A 19,327-nucleotide genomic window follows, 5' to 3' on the forward strand; every position below is an offset into this window, starting at 1 on the left:
ACAGACGGATCTTGGATGTGAGGTCAATGAATTGTTAGTGCTTATTTACAAACATACATGCCAATGAAGTAGTTAGACATTATTGCGTGAATATAGATACAAATAAACGGATCAACGCAACGTATAGTTAGACACTAGAACGAATGGATTTACCTAGACGAATGAATACTTGGACGTTATATCCAAGTAGATAGATGAACTTTCCCTCATATTGTTAGTCGTCAGCTTTGTGTACTCCGAACTTGTACCAAAGTAGTTGATGACAATAAAAAGTATCGAAAATATCAGATGCTCCAACACTACAATATGATTAATCATACCGAAGATGTGATGAATGGATTTTTCCTAGCCTATTCGATTTTCCCCCATCCTCTCACACTTCTCTCTAAATTATTGTCTTCTTCTTTCTTTTTTCCCCACTTTATTTAACGACTCGTGAAAGCCCAGTTTAATTCAACGTCCCGTAGCTCCAGTCGCCGTGGGATGCGATCAGCAGGGTCGGAAATTAAGGCAGGATGACGGAAAATTGGCCGTTAATGGGATCGCAATTCTGCTAACTTTGAGATTCCATATTCCATGGACAGCTAGGTTATGCATCCTGATGTCGCCCCCTCCAACCCATCCTCGTCGTCTGTCCCCAGGGCACCCTTCAGACTTATTTATCCAAGAACCAGACGGAAATTTATCCTTCAAGAGAACCGTCATCACAAGTTTCACCGGACGTTTCCTATAACGTAACGTAACGTAACAACGTACGAGGTAAAAATTTCGTCGCTTTTAGAATACGGGCGAGTGAAACCATTCGAACGAAAAATTACCAATGACAAGAGTCGCTTAGCATAGCGGGAGAGAATCTCGAACCCTTTATTAATAATAAACAGCGAGGACAATAACAAGGATAATAATAATACATAATACAGGATAATATAATCAGGCGGGTTTATTCATAACGCTCCGTCACCCCTGCACATACTCCTCTTACAGATTGTTTAATATTCCTTAACCGATGAATATCGAGCGAGCTGTTTTCAACAAGGGTGAACGGAGCTGAAGAGTCCAAGAGTGCGTGTTGACTCAGAATAAAACAATTATACGAATGTCCAAAACAAATGGGGGCGAAACTCTGTGCAGGATTTTGAAAGTATATTCGCGGGATCTGCAATAATCCGGCAAGCTTGGTGAAATCTTACGCGAAAACCCGGAGCCGATATACGTACGTAACTACATAGTAGGTATAGGGTCATGTGTGGATGTGCGATACATGTGTGCAAACACCTGTTTTATCGATTACCGGACGAAATGATCCGGAGAATACTGCCCAGGTCGGTAAAATCAGTCTGATAAAGCTTTCGAGAGCGAGGGTTGAACGAATCGAGGTATCGATCTGCGATTTATCCGAGGATCCCCAATCTCAAATGTACTATAGTGTCGGAACAGTTTCCGGCAATCGGCCGACCCTCCAAACTCTTATCGTGTAGCTGTGTGCATACCTATACTCTATAGATGTGCGTGCATTGCGATGCTGCGAAGTTAGTAACGTTAACGTATCGAAACGGTGAAACAAAAAATCATATTTTGAACCCTTGGAATAATCGAAGAAGATGAAGTTGAAAAAATTAGTTTGTTGATAATTTATTAACGGTTTACTAAATTCCGGGTAATCCTAAAGTTACAAAATAACGGCTATTTCTAAGGATGCGTTGTTACAAGGACGTTACAAACTTCAGCCTGATTGTACGTCGCAACCAAAGAAACTAAACTTGGCATTTTCTTTGGACGATGGCACGCCAACTCGTATAATTATTATACCTCTTTTCCAGTACCGGCGTGACCCTCAAATTATTATTATACCACATTGAGCGGAGATCCGTCGGCTGTTGGGATGTAAGTCTTTGTTGAGAAGTTTTCGCAGCTAGTTTCAATGGGTGGAAGGTAAAGAAAGCATGGAACAGGTTACGAGTCTGCGGAGGACAATAAATTATGTAACGATTTTTGGGAGGTGGCGTACTGATTGTGAGTATTTTTCAAATTCACGTTCTCGTCAGCTATCAGTAGATATATAAGGCTGGTCCCACGTACATCATCGATATCATCGATAAAGTTGACCAATGTGAGGATGACCTCAACCGGAAATAAAGGGTTTGTCTCCGAGCTGTAGAGTGACTAAAAATGTCGGTAAGATGTCGGTATTGGAATCTGTACGCAGAAGCGGCCTTACGTATTTACAGCTGTCGTGATTTTCATAAGAATACACAAGAAAGAGAAAACATTCGAATTGCGCACAAAAGTTACGTTACAAACCTTTGACTTGTCATTTTTCAAGTTTGTATTACGATCAAAAAATTGCAACATTGGATTGACTGATCGAAAGAAATTATGAATTTTAAAATTTTAGTGAATTGTGATAATGTGTTCTCGAAAAAATAGTTGGCGGTCTTGGATTGAAATCGCTTGAATACACGAGATATTTAATAATTTTACGTTGGTTTAAAGTCAGAAATCGATATCTAAGTTCTTTCTTATAATCTTAAATTTTTTTCTTTTACTCAGGTAAATTGCTGTAACATACAAGTACGTTGATTCGCTTATTGCGAGACTATCTCATGATCAAGTGAAAAACAAAACATTGATTTTCTACTCGCCAACCTCCATAAAAAGTAAAAGCAATAAAAAAAATCAACTTGAATTGTCAAAGTTTTACAGTAACTCTGATATATAGCTAGTAGTAGAAAAAACGATTAAAAACGAACAAGTGAAAAACAAATATTGTCGATAAAAACCGTTACGTATATCCAAAGTTTTTATCTCTACGTACAACAGCCAATTAATGTGCAAAAACGATAATTTTATGAATTCATTTTCACGTGAGCGTGCTTCGCACACTTAATTAAATGTTTCAAATGCTCTTTTAAAAATTACAAAAATCCCGTTCCACATCCATTCAGGCCGGCCTCGTTACCGTCGCCAGGTGCAGATTCGCATACATTGATATATAACATAGAGGTATACAAGTTCACCTACATCAACGTTCACATAACTCGTATATGGAGTGCAGGTAAAGTCGAGGTGATGTGCGAAATTGTATTTCAGCTGGTCAAAAATTCAGCATCATGAAATTTAATGGCTGGTCTTCGGAAGTGCGCGAGAGATCGGAGCTTCGGCGTGTTATAGGCTCCGGAATCACATTTGGCGTGAAGCTCCCGAGAGGTTTTCCGATTTTCATCAATTTTATGGAACCCGGGACTTTTCCACGGTCGAACAAATTCCCCTAGACTAATACTTATACGTAATCGACTGTACGTTAACAACAACAAAATAAAACCACGCCAAGTCTATTTATACATAGAGCTAGCTACACGCTGAAAATGAAAGATATTTCGATAAAAAATTACCGAGCGTGACGTAAATCAGCATCAGGATAGAGAATTGAACCTGTTTTCGATCGTACATGAATCCAAGGTTGATTTTTTGAACCCATCTCAAAAACACCCAAATTGATTTTTGTGAAATAAGAAAAAAAAAAACATTTGTTTCATACCTGTTAAAAATCTATTACAATACATACCGCATCTCCGATTTGATTACTGATTTTTTGAATTGTTTCTCCAGTTCTAAAACACACTTGTGATTTTTATCAAAATTTCATCATAGATTTTTAACAGGTGCGAAAATAGAAAAAACTATTAAAAGAATAGAAACAACTAATCAAACAAATAGAAAGAAACGACTTCCCACTTTGAATCTTGCGTGAAAATGTTTCATTTCGGAAACCAAATATTTTTTTTCACTTTTCAAAAAATCACCGGCTACCAAAGTCGAGTGATTAAAAAAATTTGCAAATTTTTCTCGAAAGCTTTTCAGAGTTCGCACTGACGTAGGAAAAATCCTTGGTGAAATTAAAAAATGTCACGGTCAACCGTTTACTCGTGGAAACGATTTCTCGTGGTATGCCCCATAGATAATAATATAATACATACCTGATTACGGTTACAATAATGCAGCGTATCGCATAGTAAAAGAGCCTGGCATGGAGAAATAAAATATAAGGCACGACTCGATTCGCAGGAACGTTCTATGTGTATATACCTATATATTATATTCGCGATCAGCCCGCACGTTTAACGACCCTGTACATACATATAAATACCTATATGCATATAAATATCTATATATGTGAGTGTGTGTACATACGTAGTGAAGCCTCTATAAGAAGATCCGATGACGTATACGTACAGGTATATAATGTTATCGAATTACAAAGTGCAGAAATAAATTAACGGCATAAGGTATAAGGTATATATATATATATATATTGTACATAAGTATGTATGTATAGCATAAAGTTCATCCACAGCCCAATAATAAAACGCGGAATTGCAGATCGACGGCGCATAGAAATTCCGAAGGATACACGAACAGGTTGAATTAGCCACCCCTGCATTCGTATAATGAGAGGCGTACATTTTGAATAAACTCGCGGGGTGGGTATACATATATACATGTGAAGATTACGATACGTAGGTATACATATACACACATACATAAATACACTCTAGATATCTCGCAACTGGGTCAACGAAATTATACATTACCGGGTAGGTATAGGTATAAACTCCGCTTGACCTTCTTATTAACAACGCTTCTTCTACATCGATTTCCATCAGTCGATTTCCTGCACTGTGTCACGTAAGAAAACGTTTGATTAATGCATTATACGCGCATGCAACGAGGAACGTCGCGATTTATACGGGTGAATGAAATTTCTGACTATCTCCATTCGTTTTCAATTACATATCACCGTTTTGGGTCTTGCGCAAAGTTGGGAGCGTCTGAGTTAATGTTTTTTTTTTTTAATTGTTGACGATCCGTTGAATACACAAAATTATTTCCCAAGTAAATTTTCTTCCTCGTAAGTTTGCTTGGTTAAATATCGCTGAAAAGCCTGAGGCGCGTTAGGCAAAAAGGTAAACATCTTGAAAGTTTTCTACCGCCCGAAACTCGTAGCCTAATCAGCACCGCCATTTACCACAGACTAAGCGAATTAAATAACTTCTAAAAGCCAAATCACACAATTCTTCGAAAATTGTAACTCGAGGTTCTTACGCAAACTTTTAACGGTGAGAATAAAAATAAAGAAATAAATAAATAATGTCGCACAGGTTTTTTTCGAATTTTAAAACTCTTTAAAGATTCACCAAAGTCAATAGCAAGTTCGAAATAAAACTCACCTCATTCTGAACACGTACCACATAAAATTTATTATATAATTTTACAGATGTTAAACGAACAATGCAGTGCAAAAATTCCTGCCATACCTAATTCGGTATTCCTGTCCATAAATCCATAAATTTATGATCAGTAAAATAATTGTGTACCGAAAGAATTCCTTACGTATAAGAATTAGAGACGTAATAAACGAAATTCGCGCAAATTCCTTCCTTCTAAGTTAATGTCGCGTTTCGTTGTCCAATTCCGGGCTTTCATTTCTGTTAAAACCGACGAAAAGCGTCGTAAAAAAGTATACAGGTATACAGAGGTATAAAATATACCTAGATGGAATATAGAAGGGTGTGTAAACAGAGCGAAGCCAGAAGATAATCCGTGTCGAGGGCATCGATGTGCGAGGGTGTGGAGAGATTAGGAAGTAAAGGTGGGTCTAACGTTTTACGGTTAAAAACCGCAAAGCGGGTAGTCTAGTATCGACTTTGAAAACTTCTCCGCCGAAGTTATATTGAAAGATTGATGGCCGACGGAAGCTGGGAAGAAGTAGGCCAGTCAAATCCTGATCAAACCGAGACCCATATTGCCGAACCTTCTACCTCCACCTCGGCATCAAAGTGTAAACACTTGATGGAAGCCCGCAGGTACGTATATAATGCTAAAACGAGCAAATAACTTATCGGAGATAAGTTTTCGAGGGAAATCTACGATATTTCCATAATCCCATCAAGATGATTGTAGCTCATCTATGAGAAATGAATATTCGTCGTGATGGAAGTGTTCCAGATGGTTGGAATCTTTACCGAAGGATCGATATTCGTTCGACTTTGATGCAAAAATTTATCTAAATTTACTAAAAGATTTTAGATGAAAATAATCCATACAAAAATTTAACCAAGTTTAATTCGTTTAGGAACGAGACGAGCTGTTGGTCATCGGAATTGAACAAAAAATTTGGATTTCTCGGTGAAAAAAATACTAAAACGATGCGATTACTCTTACTTTGTTGAGACAGTTTTTAAACATCTGTTTCGTCACGTTTTTTGCAACGAAATTTTTTTTCACCCACAACTATGGGTCCCATATACATCCGTAATCGTAATCGTGGACAACAGAATGAGGCATAGATTACCGATGACACGTTTCATGCGTTGATTGATCATTCTGGTAATTTCTAAATCGGTCTTTTCACGGTTACAATATTTGCGCGTAGGGTGAGTCAATAATTTCGGGTGTCAACATATAGCTTTGTGCTTTGTGTTACGTGGAGTATTTGCACACTCATTTACACACGATGACCCTTTTTTTGTACGAAAAGAGATCGACAGGGGATGATGGGTAAACAAAGAGGGGAAGAGATCTATGCACTGAATCATTTTTTTTCTTTTTTTTTTTTTTATAATATTTTATTAATGGCAAGTTCCAGTCTACTCACCGCATTATATTGCATAAATTATATTGAGGATAAAAATTAATTTCATTCTCTTTTTCTGCTGACTTCTGTGGTCAAACGGAGGTATAAGAATAAGGTATAAGAATCTGCTGCCGGGTATTTCCACTCAACCTGATTTTGTTGCTATTTAATTATAAAAGCATGCGATTGGGTTTTTTTTTTCTCTCCGTTGTGGATGTGGTTTAGAGTTATTCGCTTTTATTCCGAGATGCGATTGCCGCGATTGTTGCAAAATTGGAACATAATCTTGGATATAAATCTCATCTTATCGCTGCTACCGCGCGAGTGAGACAATCGACGCAGAGAAATTATACGCGTATTATAACGTTCGTGTGTCTATTCTTCATGCTTCTTTAACATATGCATATGGGGAATTCCACGCCAACTCAGTAAACGGTTGACCATGAAATTTTTTAATTACACCAACGCTTTTTTCGACGTTAGTACAATCCCTGAAAAGTTGCCAAGAAATTTTTAAATTTTTTTGGTCACTCCTCCTTACCCTATGATTTTTTAAACCCATCTCAAAAACACCCAAATTAATTTTTATTAAAAGAGAAAAAAAAAAAAAAACATTTGGTTTCCGAAATGAAACATTTTCACGCAAGATTCAGTGTCGGAACTCGTTTCTTTCTATTTTTTTAAATCATTGTTAAATTATTAAAAAAATCGAGAGTTTGTTTTAGAACTGGAGAAAGAATATAAAAAATCAGCAATCAAATCGGAAATGCGGTATGTATCATAATAGATTTTTAACAGGTATGAATCAAATGTTTTTTTTTCTTGTTTCACAAAAGTCAGTTATGGGTGTTATTGAGATGGGTTTCAAAAATCATAGGGTTAAAGACGAGTGAATAAAAAAAATTTGATAATTTTTCACGAGGCTAGAAAATAAATGTACAAATAATCCTGCTTGTATACAATTGGTTTTTAACAGTTGCCTCCTTATCCATGTTATTCGTGTAGTCATAAAAGAAGCTAAAAAATAAAAGAAATAACAATAATAATGTCCGATCTTCAGCAACGTTCCCTGAAAATTGAGTGCATGTGGGAAGCAGAGCGAAGAAAATATATTACAACGTCTTGGAACGGCGACCAAAACCGTGAGAAAAACAACGTGAAGCTTTATAATATAACGCGAGTCGTACGGATTGTATAATATATACTTGCCTTCGACGATGGTGTGGTGACCCTTTTTCGCTAGAATCAGCGGAGTAGCGCCGGAAGTGCTCATCCTTTCGGCGCCGGATTGGCGAGAGTCTCAAGCGTCACTATTTATATTTATATATATATGTCTCTCTAACCCTCTTTGCGCGAACCGAGAAACACTCGAAAAGAATGGAAATTTGATTTCGTATAAAATCGGCACAACCAAACAGCCCTACCGAAACGCGTGTAAAAAAATAAAATAAAAATAAACCTACAGCGTGAGGTCAAGGCCGCGCACTTATTATTTATGTAGGTTATCGGACCGTACAGCCGGTCGAGAAGGGTGGAAGCCTCGTCCTCGTTGGTATAAATATCACCGCACCGTTTCGAAAATACCAGTTCTCACCCCCGAATTAATCGATTCGATCTACCCCGCGCGGCTTAGGTGGCGGCGGTCCCTCGATTCAACCGGAAGTCGTGCTGACGTCGATCTTGGCGAGTGCTCGACGGACCGGATAAGACCGCATCTCATAATCCCCTCAGAGACCCGGGGAATTCCCTTAAAACTGACGGTCGGCGTCTGGTCGGAGCGGCTCGAAGCCGACGCGCATTCCGATCAGCAGTTCTCGACTGCAGTCGGTTCGTCTCCCAGGATTTACGGAAGCAAGCGCACCACTTAACCCCCTTCGACTAGTCGTCGAGCAGCGAAGCACCACCTCGTCGCCCCCGGCATTTACCCCCCTTACTATCCCCCCCCTACGTCGCCTCGCTGCTTGCACCTACCCTCCTTCGATTCGGCCGTGCGATCGATTTATTTATATTTATTTTCTTTACTTTCTTTCATTTATAAACGGGCACGCGTCTACTTTCCGTAATCTAGTTGCAATGCTCGACGCCGAGACGTGAAACGAAGGACGCGAGTCGACGTTGATCGGGGTTGAGGGAGTTGCGAGGGTCCCTCGTGAGATTCCGTTTTCCACTAGGACGAGGACGAGGACCAGGACGAGGAGGACCTCGTGCGTTGCTTCGACTAATACTGGGGCTGCAGGGTGTGGTGCCGCGGGTTTTGGCTACGTGGTGCGGGGGACAAGTGGAATATACGGGCGTTCTGACTGGGAACCACCGACGAACCAACGCGTCGACCCTCCACTGGGTGGCCGGGTGCCCCACCTGCAGACGGCAGGGCGGGTGCGCGAACAACCACCGACGACGACGACGACGACGACGATGGCGACGACTGGCATAGAACGACTCGACTGCCGCTTATGTAACTCTTTTAAGGTAAGTGTACCAGTTGTTGACATGTTTGGACCCAATTATATTCACCCGTTTATTTTAAAAAATTATAAATTTACGGCTTGGTTTGGGAACTTCTCGATTACTGAATGGTTGGATACTACAGATTTATTTCTTGCCAATTTTAGAAGAAAGGTCAATAATTGGGAGAGGGTCAGTAACTGGTACACTTACCCTAAGCGATGGTTTATAACTTGTAAGGTGGATGTGTTTCCAGGTAAGCCACACTGGATCCTCTTCGAGATGCCGCGAGATCATCGTTTGACTATTCAGACTCAGTGTCGAGTCGAATTTTACCCAGGTAGCACACTCGTCGAAACGACGACACTTTCGTCCGACTTATTGAATTTGCCGGCGTGAGATGTCAACAGGCGAAAAAATTTACTCAGGGTTGACAGAAGTCGGTAAGTTTTCGTCCTGAGACGTGGCAACATGGTGTCCAGTGGACCTGGAAATGTCCTTGAATTTTACTTGTCCTTCGAAAGTCCTGAAAACTATCCTTGAATTTTTCTCGTCTCCTGGAAATATTACACTTTCAATGTCCTTGAATTTTTTACGGAATTCTTAGTGGGCACCATGGGCACTGACTGTGAATAAGCCAAAGGTCGGAGCCGAGTCCAATCGACAACCTAGCGGACATTTGCGAACGTATGGTTGCCGTATCGTCAACCATTGGCTTCAAATGTCTCCGATAAGTGGACTTCATGTTCTGCCGACAATAAGTGAAATGTGCTACTCGGGTATTATACTTACGAGATAAAAATTGACGACAATTTACCGTCTACGAATGATTTTAAAAACGTCGAGATCAAGACAAAGTTGGACCATACAATAAATATCGTAGATCACTAGTCGGAACAGTGCGCGTTATACAGAACGAACTATATGTTGTTAACATTGAAATTTAAAAGTTCGTGTTGAGTGTTGTGTCATTTGTTGACAAGTGAGTTTTTAAATTTTGATCGAGAATGTATCAAGAATATTCTCCATTGTGGTGTAATTGGCACATATGGTCAACTTGTACAGGCTTTGAGCAGGTATTTTTCATGCGGCTTTGATCGCTCGACTTCATACTTTCTGCCCCTAGTAAGTCAAATATGAACCCTGTGTGGGCTACGCGGGAATTATGAATCGTTATTCGAGGGTTCATCACTGTTTACTCAATATAATCATGGTTTGCACGTTCCGGGGGTTCGGAGAATCACGTAAATGAGGACGTTTTGGGATTGGGTTAGGGTTGGATTATACTGTTAGCTTTGGGTTTGCGTGGAAGGCGTTTTTTCGAATGCTAGGGACCCCTGGGTTGTTCGGGTACCGGAATTACTTAACGAGACTGCGAATATAGATGCAACATTATACCTACACATGCAGTGCCATTGGAAGGAAGTGTAAGGTGAAAAAAGGTTTCAAGTCTATAACGCAGTGTGAAAATTCACGACCTCTGATCATTTGACCAGAAACTGACTTTCACACGATAATCACAATGAATACGGTATAAATTTTGTCAGGGAAAAAGAGTGATCATAAACCATGCACACGTCGTTAAAATCTTGATTAACCAGTGATTACATCGGTCAGCTCTAAAATCGTTTCGCGATACGAAACTTGAAATTTCCCACAGGTGTGAAAGAGCAATCGATACTGTTATAGCTTTCGTTTGTGCTTGATTGGTTATTACGGTACGAATCCCAACGTGAAACCCGAGGGTGGGGCACACGGCGGCCGCCAAGGCGTGAATACTTTCGTATGTACATACCTACATACCCACATACCTACATGCCTTCAATTCCAACATTCGGGAGCCAATAATAACCTGCGCCCTCACACTCCCGTGCACGTGGGAGAAAAATTGGCATTTCACAGTGGACGAGTGGCGACCGTTATTATCGGTTGAATCGCGCAAATCCCTCTTCGACCTTAAAACCCATCAGATGACAAATATATTACATTAAAAAGACCTCCGTCTGTCCTCCGGAGATTTTCGGGGTTCGAATCGTCAGACTCGAAAGAACACGTTAACGCGTTGGACTTTAAGCTTTGACTAAAACCCCGTTTTACCATAAATTCACTTTTTGTGTTCCACCCTCTTGTTTGTCATGCGACGTATGTACGTATATACGTCATACGTTTCATCATCGTCGTCGTCACTGGACATATGGAAGTAGAATTTAAAAACATGGAACAAAAACGTTGGGCGCTTATTTTTACCCTCGTAGGTAATTACGAGTTGAAGAGTTTATGTTGTTATTCACGAATTTGTTTTCACCTCGTTAATCAACGGCTCGTTGCTGAAATTCAGAGTGAACTTGTCAGATATTTCACGACCGGGCCAGCTTTTCACCGATTTTCTTCTACCACACAGCATATATTATCTCGATCGGGAACGATCGACGATATTCTGCGTTATACATTATACACTGTATTATTATACAGGTAGGTATAACAATTGTAGAATTGTGGCTGTCGTGTCACGTGACACGGCGGCATCGTCTGACCGTTTAAATCGACTACAGGGCTAAAAGCTGCGACAGGACGCAAATGCGCTCCGGAAATTTTCCTCGGCCGGAAGTGTCCTGCCAAATCGAGTCTCTGTACAAACTGTGAAGAAGAAAAATGGGTTTTTATACGGATTCGGCAACGGTTATCATCTCTCGTTATACCCCCTCGAATTTCTGGAACGGTGCTCTTAGGAAGTATTGTCCCGGAGTAGGAATAAACACCGTTTTCTCTCTCTCTCTCTCGATTACTTTAGACCAACACATGCAAAAGCGTTACTTGTCAAGTTGAAACACTTCGGGTTTTTCAAATCGATACAGACATTTTTCCAGGTGTAGGTCCTGTAACGATCAGAACTCCACTTTTCGTCATTTTAGGTTGAAAGTATTTATCAAAGTCTTTTTCGACCTTATTCAATTATGTGAGTGTAGATTCTCGGTGTCTTAGGTCCGATAAAAGACTGTCAATTACTTGACGTTTCGACCCTTTGAGGAGGGTCCTCCTCAGAAGCTAAATAATATATTTACACAGTATGAATAATCCAAGGAAAAGATCGTAAAATAACCGGAAGAAACCAACAAGAGGCCAAAGACGGCCAATTTTTTCGATACGGTCATTTTTATATTCATGTTTCATAGCCTCTTTCTCGCGCTTCGAACTCGAGTCAAGCCTTGCTATCAACGGTTAATCGTCAGGGTTATTACAAAGTGGAGGGTGAAAAACGTCCATCCCATGACGGAACGGAACGACTTCGAAGCCAGGAATTCGTACATAGCAAAGTTCCGCTGGTCGCGTGCCAGGAAACGGTTAACCGCGGTGGCACCCGGTGAGTGCCGACCTTCAGCTGGCTCTTCGCGAGGTCTTCGCGACGTCGTTCAACGCGGGTAACCAAGCCAAGGTCAACCGACTTTCGGCTTATGGTGCATCCGGTCATGACAGGGGTTGCATTGCACTTCGAACAGGTTGTACGTCGGTCGAAGATCAATAACTTTTTGGAAATTTGTTAAAATAATACGAGATGGCCACTGAATATACCTTTTTAAATTAGGATCGAGATCTCTGATATGGAAATTTCATTCCGAACCGCTTTGGAAATGAGAAAAATTTTGGTAGATTCGTTCGAATTTAGTCCGCGATGTTTTATTTTTTGTTTGGTAAACTTTTTTTTTTCCACAAATTTACCAGAATAGATTTTCATTCCTCTAAATAGGCGTTGTATTAGCAATTAAATATTATTGTTTGTAATTTCAGTCTTATTTGCATTTCTAAGGGAAACACCCGTATAAGCTTAGGATTTTAATAGTACATTATGTAACAAGGGAATAAAGTCGAATTTTATTCCTGTGTTACATATAGGATTTTATTTCCGACTCAAATCTGGCCGCAATATTTATTTGAAAATTGGGATTTTTAGATTGGCCTCATATTTCCCGCTGATTTGGAGTTGCGGGAAAAATATGCCACTTTCGTCCCGCTTTTGAGGTCAAAAAAGTTAACTTTACGGTTGAGTGGGGAATAATAATTTGATACAACACTCGACGTGTGACCATCTTGTAATAAAATAACCAAAAGCGTGTCGATGTTCGACTGTACAACCCCCTCAACAAAAAACAATCTGAAACTTCTCATGGTTATATTACTACAAATTTTTACAGGTATACACAATTACCACTTCGGCCATTAAAACTTCATTAATATACGTATCTTTATTCTCATATCTCATATCATACAACATGCGGTATAAAATGGCTAAAATTAATATGTATAATGGATCAGACTCCCGGTGGCAGCAGTGCTAACTTTTTGAGCTTATTACTTGTAAATGTAAGAGGTAATTTCGTTTTCCGTCAGAGTTTCAAGTCTGTTAGGTATATACATTTACATATATGTATACGTATACACAACGATAGTACTTGATAATACACACATACAGGTGAACCATAATCAGCTTGCGATTCCTGCTTCGTACATTTAGTCGAAGTTTGTTAATTATATATATGCAGTATAGAAGCGATTTAAACACCGATAATGAATTTCATCGTACGTTGGTAGAAGAAAAAAAGCGAACAAACGAAATTAAACGAAAGAAAAAACATATGGCGGTAACATTTAAAAAATAATTAATCCAGTATTACACGATTATATAATATACCTACCTACAGTTGCAGATTAGGAAAAACGAGTTCGAGGTTTTACCAATACAACAATAAACGCTGTACAGAAATTTTGTAGAGACTGGTTTACTTGTGATATGTATGCGTGTGCGTGTGTGTGTATAGGGCGTTCCACGTCAAGTTAGCAGCCCATGTAACTCACCCCCTTCGATTCTAATCATTTTTTAGTATGATGTTCTTACCGAACCCAAAGGGTCGCGGGAATTTTTACAGATTTTTTTCAGCCACTGGTGAAATTTGTACAAACTCGCAAATCCAATTTCGAAAATGCCATTTTTTTTTATATCCTGACAAAATCACACCGATTCTATGATTTAAATGTGATTTTTGAGCAATACACGATAATGGGATCTCAATATTTACAATTTTTTTAACTAAGTTTTTAGTTTTTCCAAGTCGGAATTGGTTTGGCTTTTTTTTTTTTATTTTTTATAAGCCCCGATCTAAATAAATTGCAGAATCACATTATTTTCATGATTCCGTGATCTATATAGATCGGGGAATAGAAAAAAAAAAAACAAAAAACTCCAAACCCGACATGGAAAAATTAAAAACTTATGAAAAAAAAGTAAGTATCGAGATCCAATCATCGCGTGGTGTTTAAAAATCACATTTCAAATCATAGAGTCTGTGTGAATTTTTTCATATTTTAAAAAGTGGGATTTTCTGAATTGGTTTTTCGTTTTCTTTCATATTTCACAAATGGCTAAAAAATTCTGCAAAAAATTCCAAGACCTCTTCGGGTCGGTATGAACGTCATACTAAAAAATGATTAAAATCGAAGAGGATGAGGTAAACGGGTTTCTAATTTGACGTGGAATGTCCCATATATATGTTTACGTATGATATTACGCTTGACAAGTTGTGCCTAATCCGTTGAAAATACACGTGTTGCGCAATCAGCAATTCAGAAATGTCAATTTATAAAGTGTTGTACGTGTTATAATAGACTTTCAACTGTTGTCAGCTTAGCAATTGACCTGAAACACGGTTAATAAACTGGATATTATTTATACGATTAGTATTTTTAATCACAGGCGTACCAATACTGTACGTATTCTTTTATTTATTTATTTAAATTTTTTTCTCTCTTTCTTTCAATCAACTCCGAATAGAGAATTCGGTCAATATCGACGGTTAATTTAATCATCACGGCTAAAACCCGTGCCAATAAAATTGTTCTTACCTCGTACATTATACCCTATATAATATGTAAAATTATATTATAATTCAACTCAATGACCCAACATCAATCCATACCATTTATAGAATTTCTAGCGTTCAATTGTTATTGCAAACGTGCAGTAAACTTACGTTAGTACAACAGCGAAAGGTTTTGCGCGGCCGGTAACGAGCAATGCATATACCATACATGTACGTATATAGTCTGCAGTATTCCGATTGCGGCGATGAGGAATACTTTGGTAATTTTCGTCGCCATTCTTCTTCATCCTGGTTCTTCATTCCGTACGAAGTAAGTCGAGTACTCCTGCAGCCTGATTACGAAGGTGTATAGGTCGAGGTTGCCGCGAAAGTTTCGTTAAGCCTTTGAAAATCCGCGGGATAGGAAACGCGCCACCGGAAGGAAGAAGCGAGCGGAGCCGCCGTCCATCGTCATGACGACGCGAGGATCGACCTACGACCTTTTATTCCACCTCACACATACAGCGTAAAAAGGCCATCCGACGATGCTCTTTCTATAGATATACGGACGGCCCATCCATCCATCCATCCATCCATCCATCCGTCCGCGTATCGCGTATCTTTCGATTCAATTGACGAATCGATTTTTACATAAGTCCTCTGTCGCGTGTGTGCATTATTTTTATTATTATTATTATACCATTGGCGACGTCGTGAGCCGCTGAGTGCGTGTATCCGTACAGGTATGTTACACCTGCTGAGTTATAAAACTAACTACTTGTGCAACGGTATCGGTGGTTGTAACTTACGCATTTATAAGCATGTAAGGATAATGTGACGAAGGAAGGAAAGACTTGGAAGCTGAATTAATATGAACGCATCGGGTGTACAGTCTAGTCGAAAAGTTTAAGAAAGACAAAATTTAGGTATGTAATGCGACGAGGGTGAAGTTAGTAACGTTACGGTAACGGTATAATGTGTTTGGGAAAATTGATTGCCTAGCATCTTTATAGAGAAGTCTGAAATTTAGTAAACCGTGAAGATAAACGAAACGTACTCTCATTTCGAAAAACCAACTTCTTATAAAAGTTGTTCTAAAATTGTTGAATGTGTGATAATTTTTCCCTGACGTTTCGTTTCGTTAACGTTTGAGTAATTTTAGCCTCATGTAACGCAGAGGTTTAGTATCAATCGCTCATAATTTCAAGTTGTGACAAATTTTGTTAGTAAACGGTCTTTATTGCAGGAGGATGAAAAAAATTCACAATGCGAAAAGCGGAAGCTCACTTTGTTCGTAAATGAATTCTCTACAAGTCACGCGACTGAATGGATTATTCATGGGATTGACATATCTCGAAATAAATCATTAGTTTATCAGGTGTATGTGCGGCAGTTCTTATTTACATCGATTTCACTCGTTTTTTAGGTTATAAAAACCGAATAGCTGAATAAGAATTCAAGTCTTCGCGATTCATCGACAATCCGTTGACCACGAAAACAAATTCTGATTTATTGAAATTGTTTATACGGATATATACTTGTTTCATTTTTGAACAAAAGTCAAAATACTACGATGTTTGAAAATTGTTGACGACCCAAATCTTTCTATGCAAATATACTCCTTTATACCCGACTCAACCATAAACGTAACTTTTTTGATTTCAAAAGCGGGACGAAAAGTGGCATATTTTTCCCTAAATCGAATTTTCGGGAAATATGAGAGATCATATTTCCCACAAATCCAAATCAGCGGGAAATACGAGGCCAATTTAAAAGTCCTAATTATCAAATAAATATTGCGGCCAGAGTTGAGTCGGAAATAAAGTCCTATATGTAACACAGGAATAAAAGTCGAAGTTATTTCCTTGTTACATAATGTACCGTTCTTCAGTTTCTTTGCATCGAAGAAACCTTGTTTTTATCTAATTGAACTCGATTAACGTCAGTTCTTCACTACATCCTTTTCGGCATCGTTTCGACTCGACTTTCTTTACCCTAAGCATCTCAATTATTAAGTCCCTAAAAATGGGCCTCTATGTATAAATTAACTCGGGTGATATTTCCTGACGCCAGCGGTTTCGGTGTACTTTCCCAAGAACGTTATCACATCGAACGCTTCTTCCTCTCCTTGTGCCTGTCAGATTATGAAAAACGTGACCAAGTTATGCGTCAGCTCGATTCTTCGAGTTCTCCGCGTTCTCCGCGTTCTCCGCGTTCTCCGACACACAGCAAAGCTCCAAGTCCAACCTTCCGCTAATTGCAGCCGTGGCTCGACTTTCGATAATCACCTTTGTAACCCCTGAGATCGCGTGCCCTCTAAACGCGACGAAGAATTCCCCATTTTCCGAGTCCTGCAGGATCAGCAGCAGGGGACCACCCAGAGGAGGACGAATTGTTTTATTCCCAAAGTGTCGTCGTCGTGGCGCATGGCGGCCAAGAGGGAGAAAATAAAGACAAGATGAACGGCGGAGAAACGGAGGGTGGAAAAAACGGGAGGATGTCTAGCTCTTTCATTGATACCGTATACACGCACGGACAAACGACAGGGTCACGAGCCGGTCAGTCCCAAGGTCATCGCAAAGAAAACAAAAAAAAAACTCCCGAAACTCAATCCTCCAATGTAATATCAAAGCGCGATGCGCGGAGAATTTTTTCTTTGGTTGCTATGGAGAAAAATTCGAAGGGAAAAAGCAGGGAGTCCCGGCTCCGTGTTGTATAATCGCATGATATATCGTATATATATATACACTAGGGTGGTTAATTTTTTAACGTTTTTTTCTGTTCTTACGTTTTAATGTGTCACTGGGAAAATTTGTGACAAATACTGGATACAAAAAATTGTCGTATAACCGTGAGGAGGTAGGAAAATATTTAGAGGTCGCCGCTTATCCTGGCCAAATTTAATCCTTCACGAATCAACAGCAAACCGCGCCTAACAATTTTGCAGTTGGCCGTTCTCCTCTTTTATACTAAAGATTAATCGTCTCGGAGAAATTTGGATAACAGTTTTTCTTACCGAAATAGGAGTATCTCATCACCTTAACCTCCGTATTTTGTTCTCGGTACTGATTTTTATGAACAATGATTAATTGAATCACGATACGAAAAAAATAATCCGCACAAATTTTCAACTTACATTTTATGACTTTTTGACTAGGTTTTTAGGTCGATTGAGAATGAAGAACGAGTCGGTTAAATGAAGTATCAGCGTAGCTTTATTTCGTACAAACATGTAACCTGTTGCGATGTGACAAAAAAAGAAAAGGTTACTCTCAGCAACCATACAACTTCCTTCCACCATAAAGCACGCACCCATAGCCGAGCAACGCCGTATTCCCGGCCCTCTACGTGAATTTTCATTCATTCACGATGTAGAAAGTTTATTGAACTTTTCTTGATTAAGAATCTGCGCGAAGTACAGTCAGGTGAAAAATGTGTTGAACCAAGAACGTACATGTGATAAAAGAAAAATTTCGATAAGGTGTCTCTCCACCGAGGCTCGTCTAATTACATCTAAGGTAAAAGAAAGTCCCCGAGTCAAAACGGTTAACTTTATACAAGTCGTCTGACAATGAGTTAAATTTTGAATATAATGTTAATAAATTACTATATACATAGATAGGTGAATTAATTCATCGGTTATACAATAGACGTACTAATATTATACGTTCATATAATAATGTGATAAAATTGACACTCCGCGAACTTTTTATACGTATATAATATTATTATACTACTATCAAATTCCTCCGAGTTTATTGTATTACAAACGTGCGATATTTTCGACATTCTTTCTTTATCAAATTCAATTTTATCATCCAGATACACGTCTATACGAGAAATACGAATGTGAAATCAACGTTTGTCAAGACCTTGTTCACAGCGTGCAATGACAATGATAATAACAACAATGACGACAACAACAATGATAATGTCAACAATGACAACAACAACGATAATAACAATATTGACGATGATGATGATAATCATAATAATGATAACGAGGGAATTTAGGTGAGACCTGTACAAGAGGCGAGGAGTTGCTGACGGCGTAGTCCGCCTATAGTCATAGACTTAAGCTCACCCCCTGCAAGTTTCTCACCCCTCTGTACGGGGGCCCCGCCTAGCCGATTGGTCGATGAAACCCCGCGGATGAGATGATATACCTGCTATCTACAAAGATAACGCGTATCTCTACACACGCTTTTTACAGAGTTATGTTCACCTATACATATGTAATACGTAAATTCCCGCGAGCATAATTTACCCAGATATTATCCAGCGGCATGCAAGTTCGGTGCAGTTTTTAATACGAAGTGTAATAAAATACTACACGATATTGAAGTCAGTGATCTGGGGAAAAATATAAATATTCTGAGGCTGTTCTGGGTACGCA

At 39.2% G+C, this 19,327-nt stretch overlaps 1 protein-coding gene across 4 annotated transcripts in view; it reads right to left on the minus strand.

The window, feature by feature from the left end:
• kcc (solute carrier family 12 member kcc) overlaps positions 1–19,327 on the minus strand; it is a 73,302-nt gene that overhangs the window by 43,812 nt on the left and 10,163 nt on the right. Inside the window, exon 1 of one of the 4 annotated variants that reach the window (XM_046629593.2) lies at positions 7,844–8,512. The exons of the other annotated variants lie outside the window; for them this stretch is intronic. Coding sequence (XP_046485549.1) covers positions 7,844–7,907 — 64 coding nt within the window. The 5' untranslated portion in view covers positions 7,908–8,512. Of the gene's footprint in view, positions 1–7,843; positions 8,513–19,327 lie in introns of those variants that run through there. 4 annotated transcript variants of the gene reach the window in all.

This window comes from Neodiprion pinetum, chromosome 1 (assembly GCF_021155775.2).
Source record: "Neodiprion pinetum isolate iyNeoPine1 chromosome 1, iyNeoPine1.2, whole genome shotgun sequence".
NCBI lineage: Eukaryota > Metazoa > Arthropoda > Insecta > Hymenoptera > Diprionidae > Neodiprion > Neodiprion pinetum.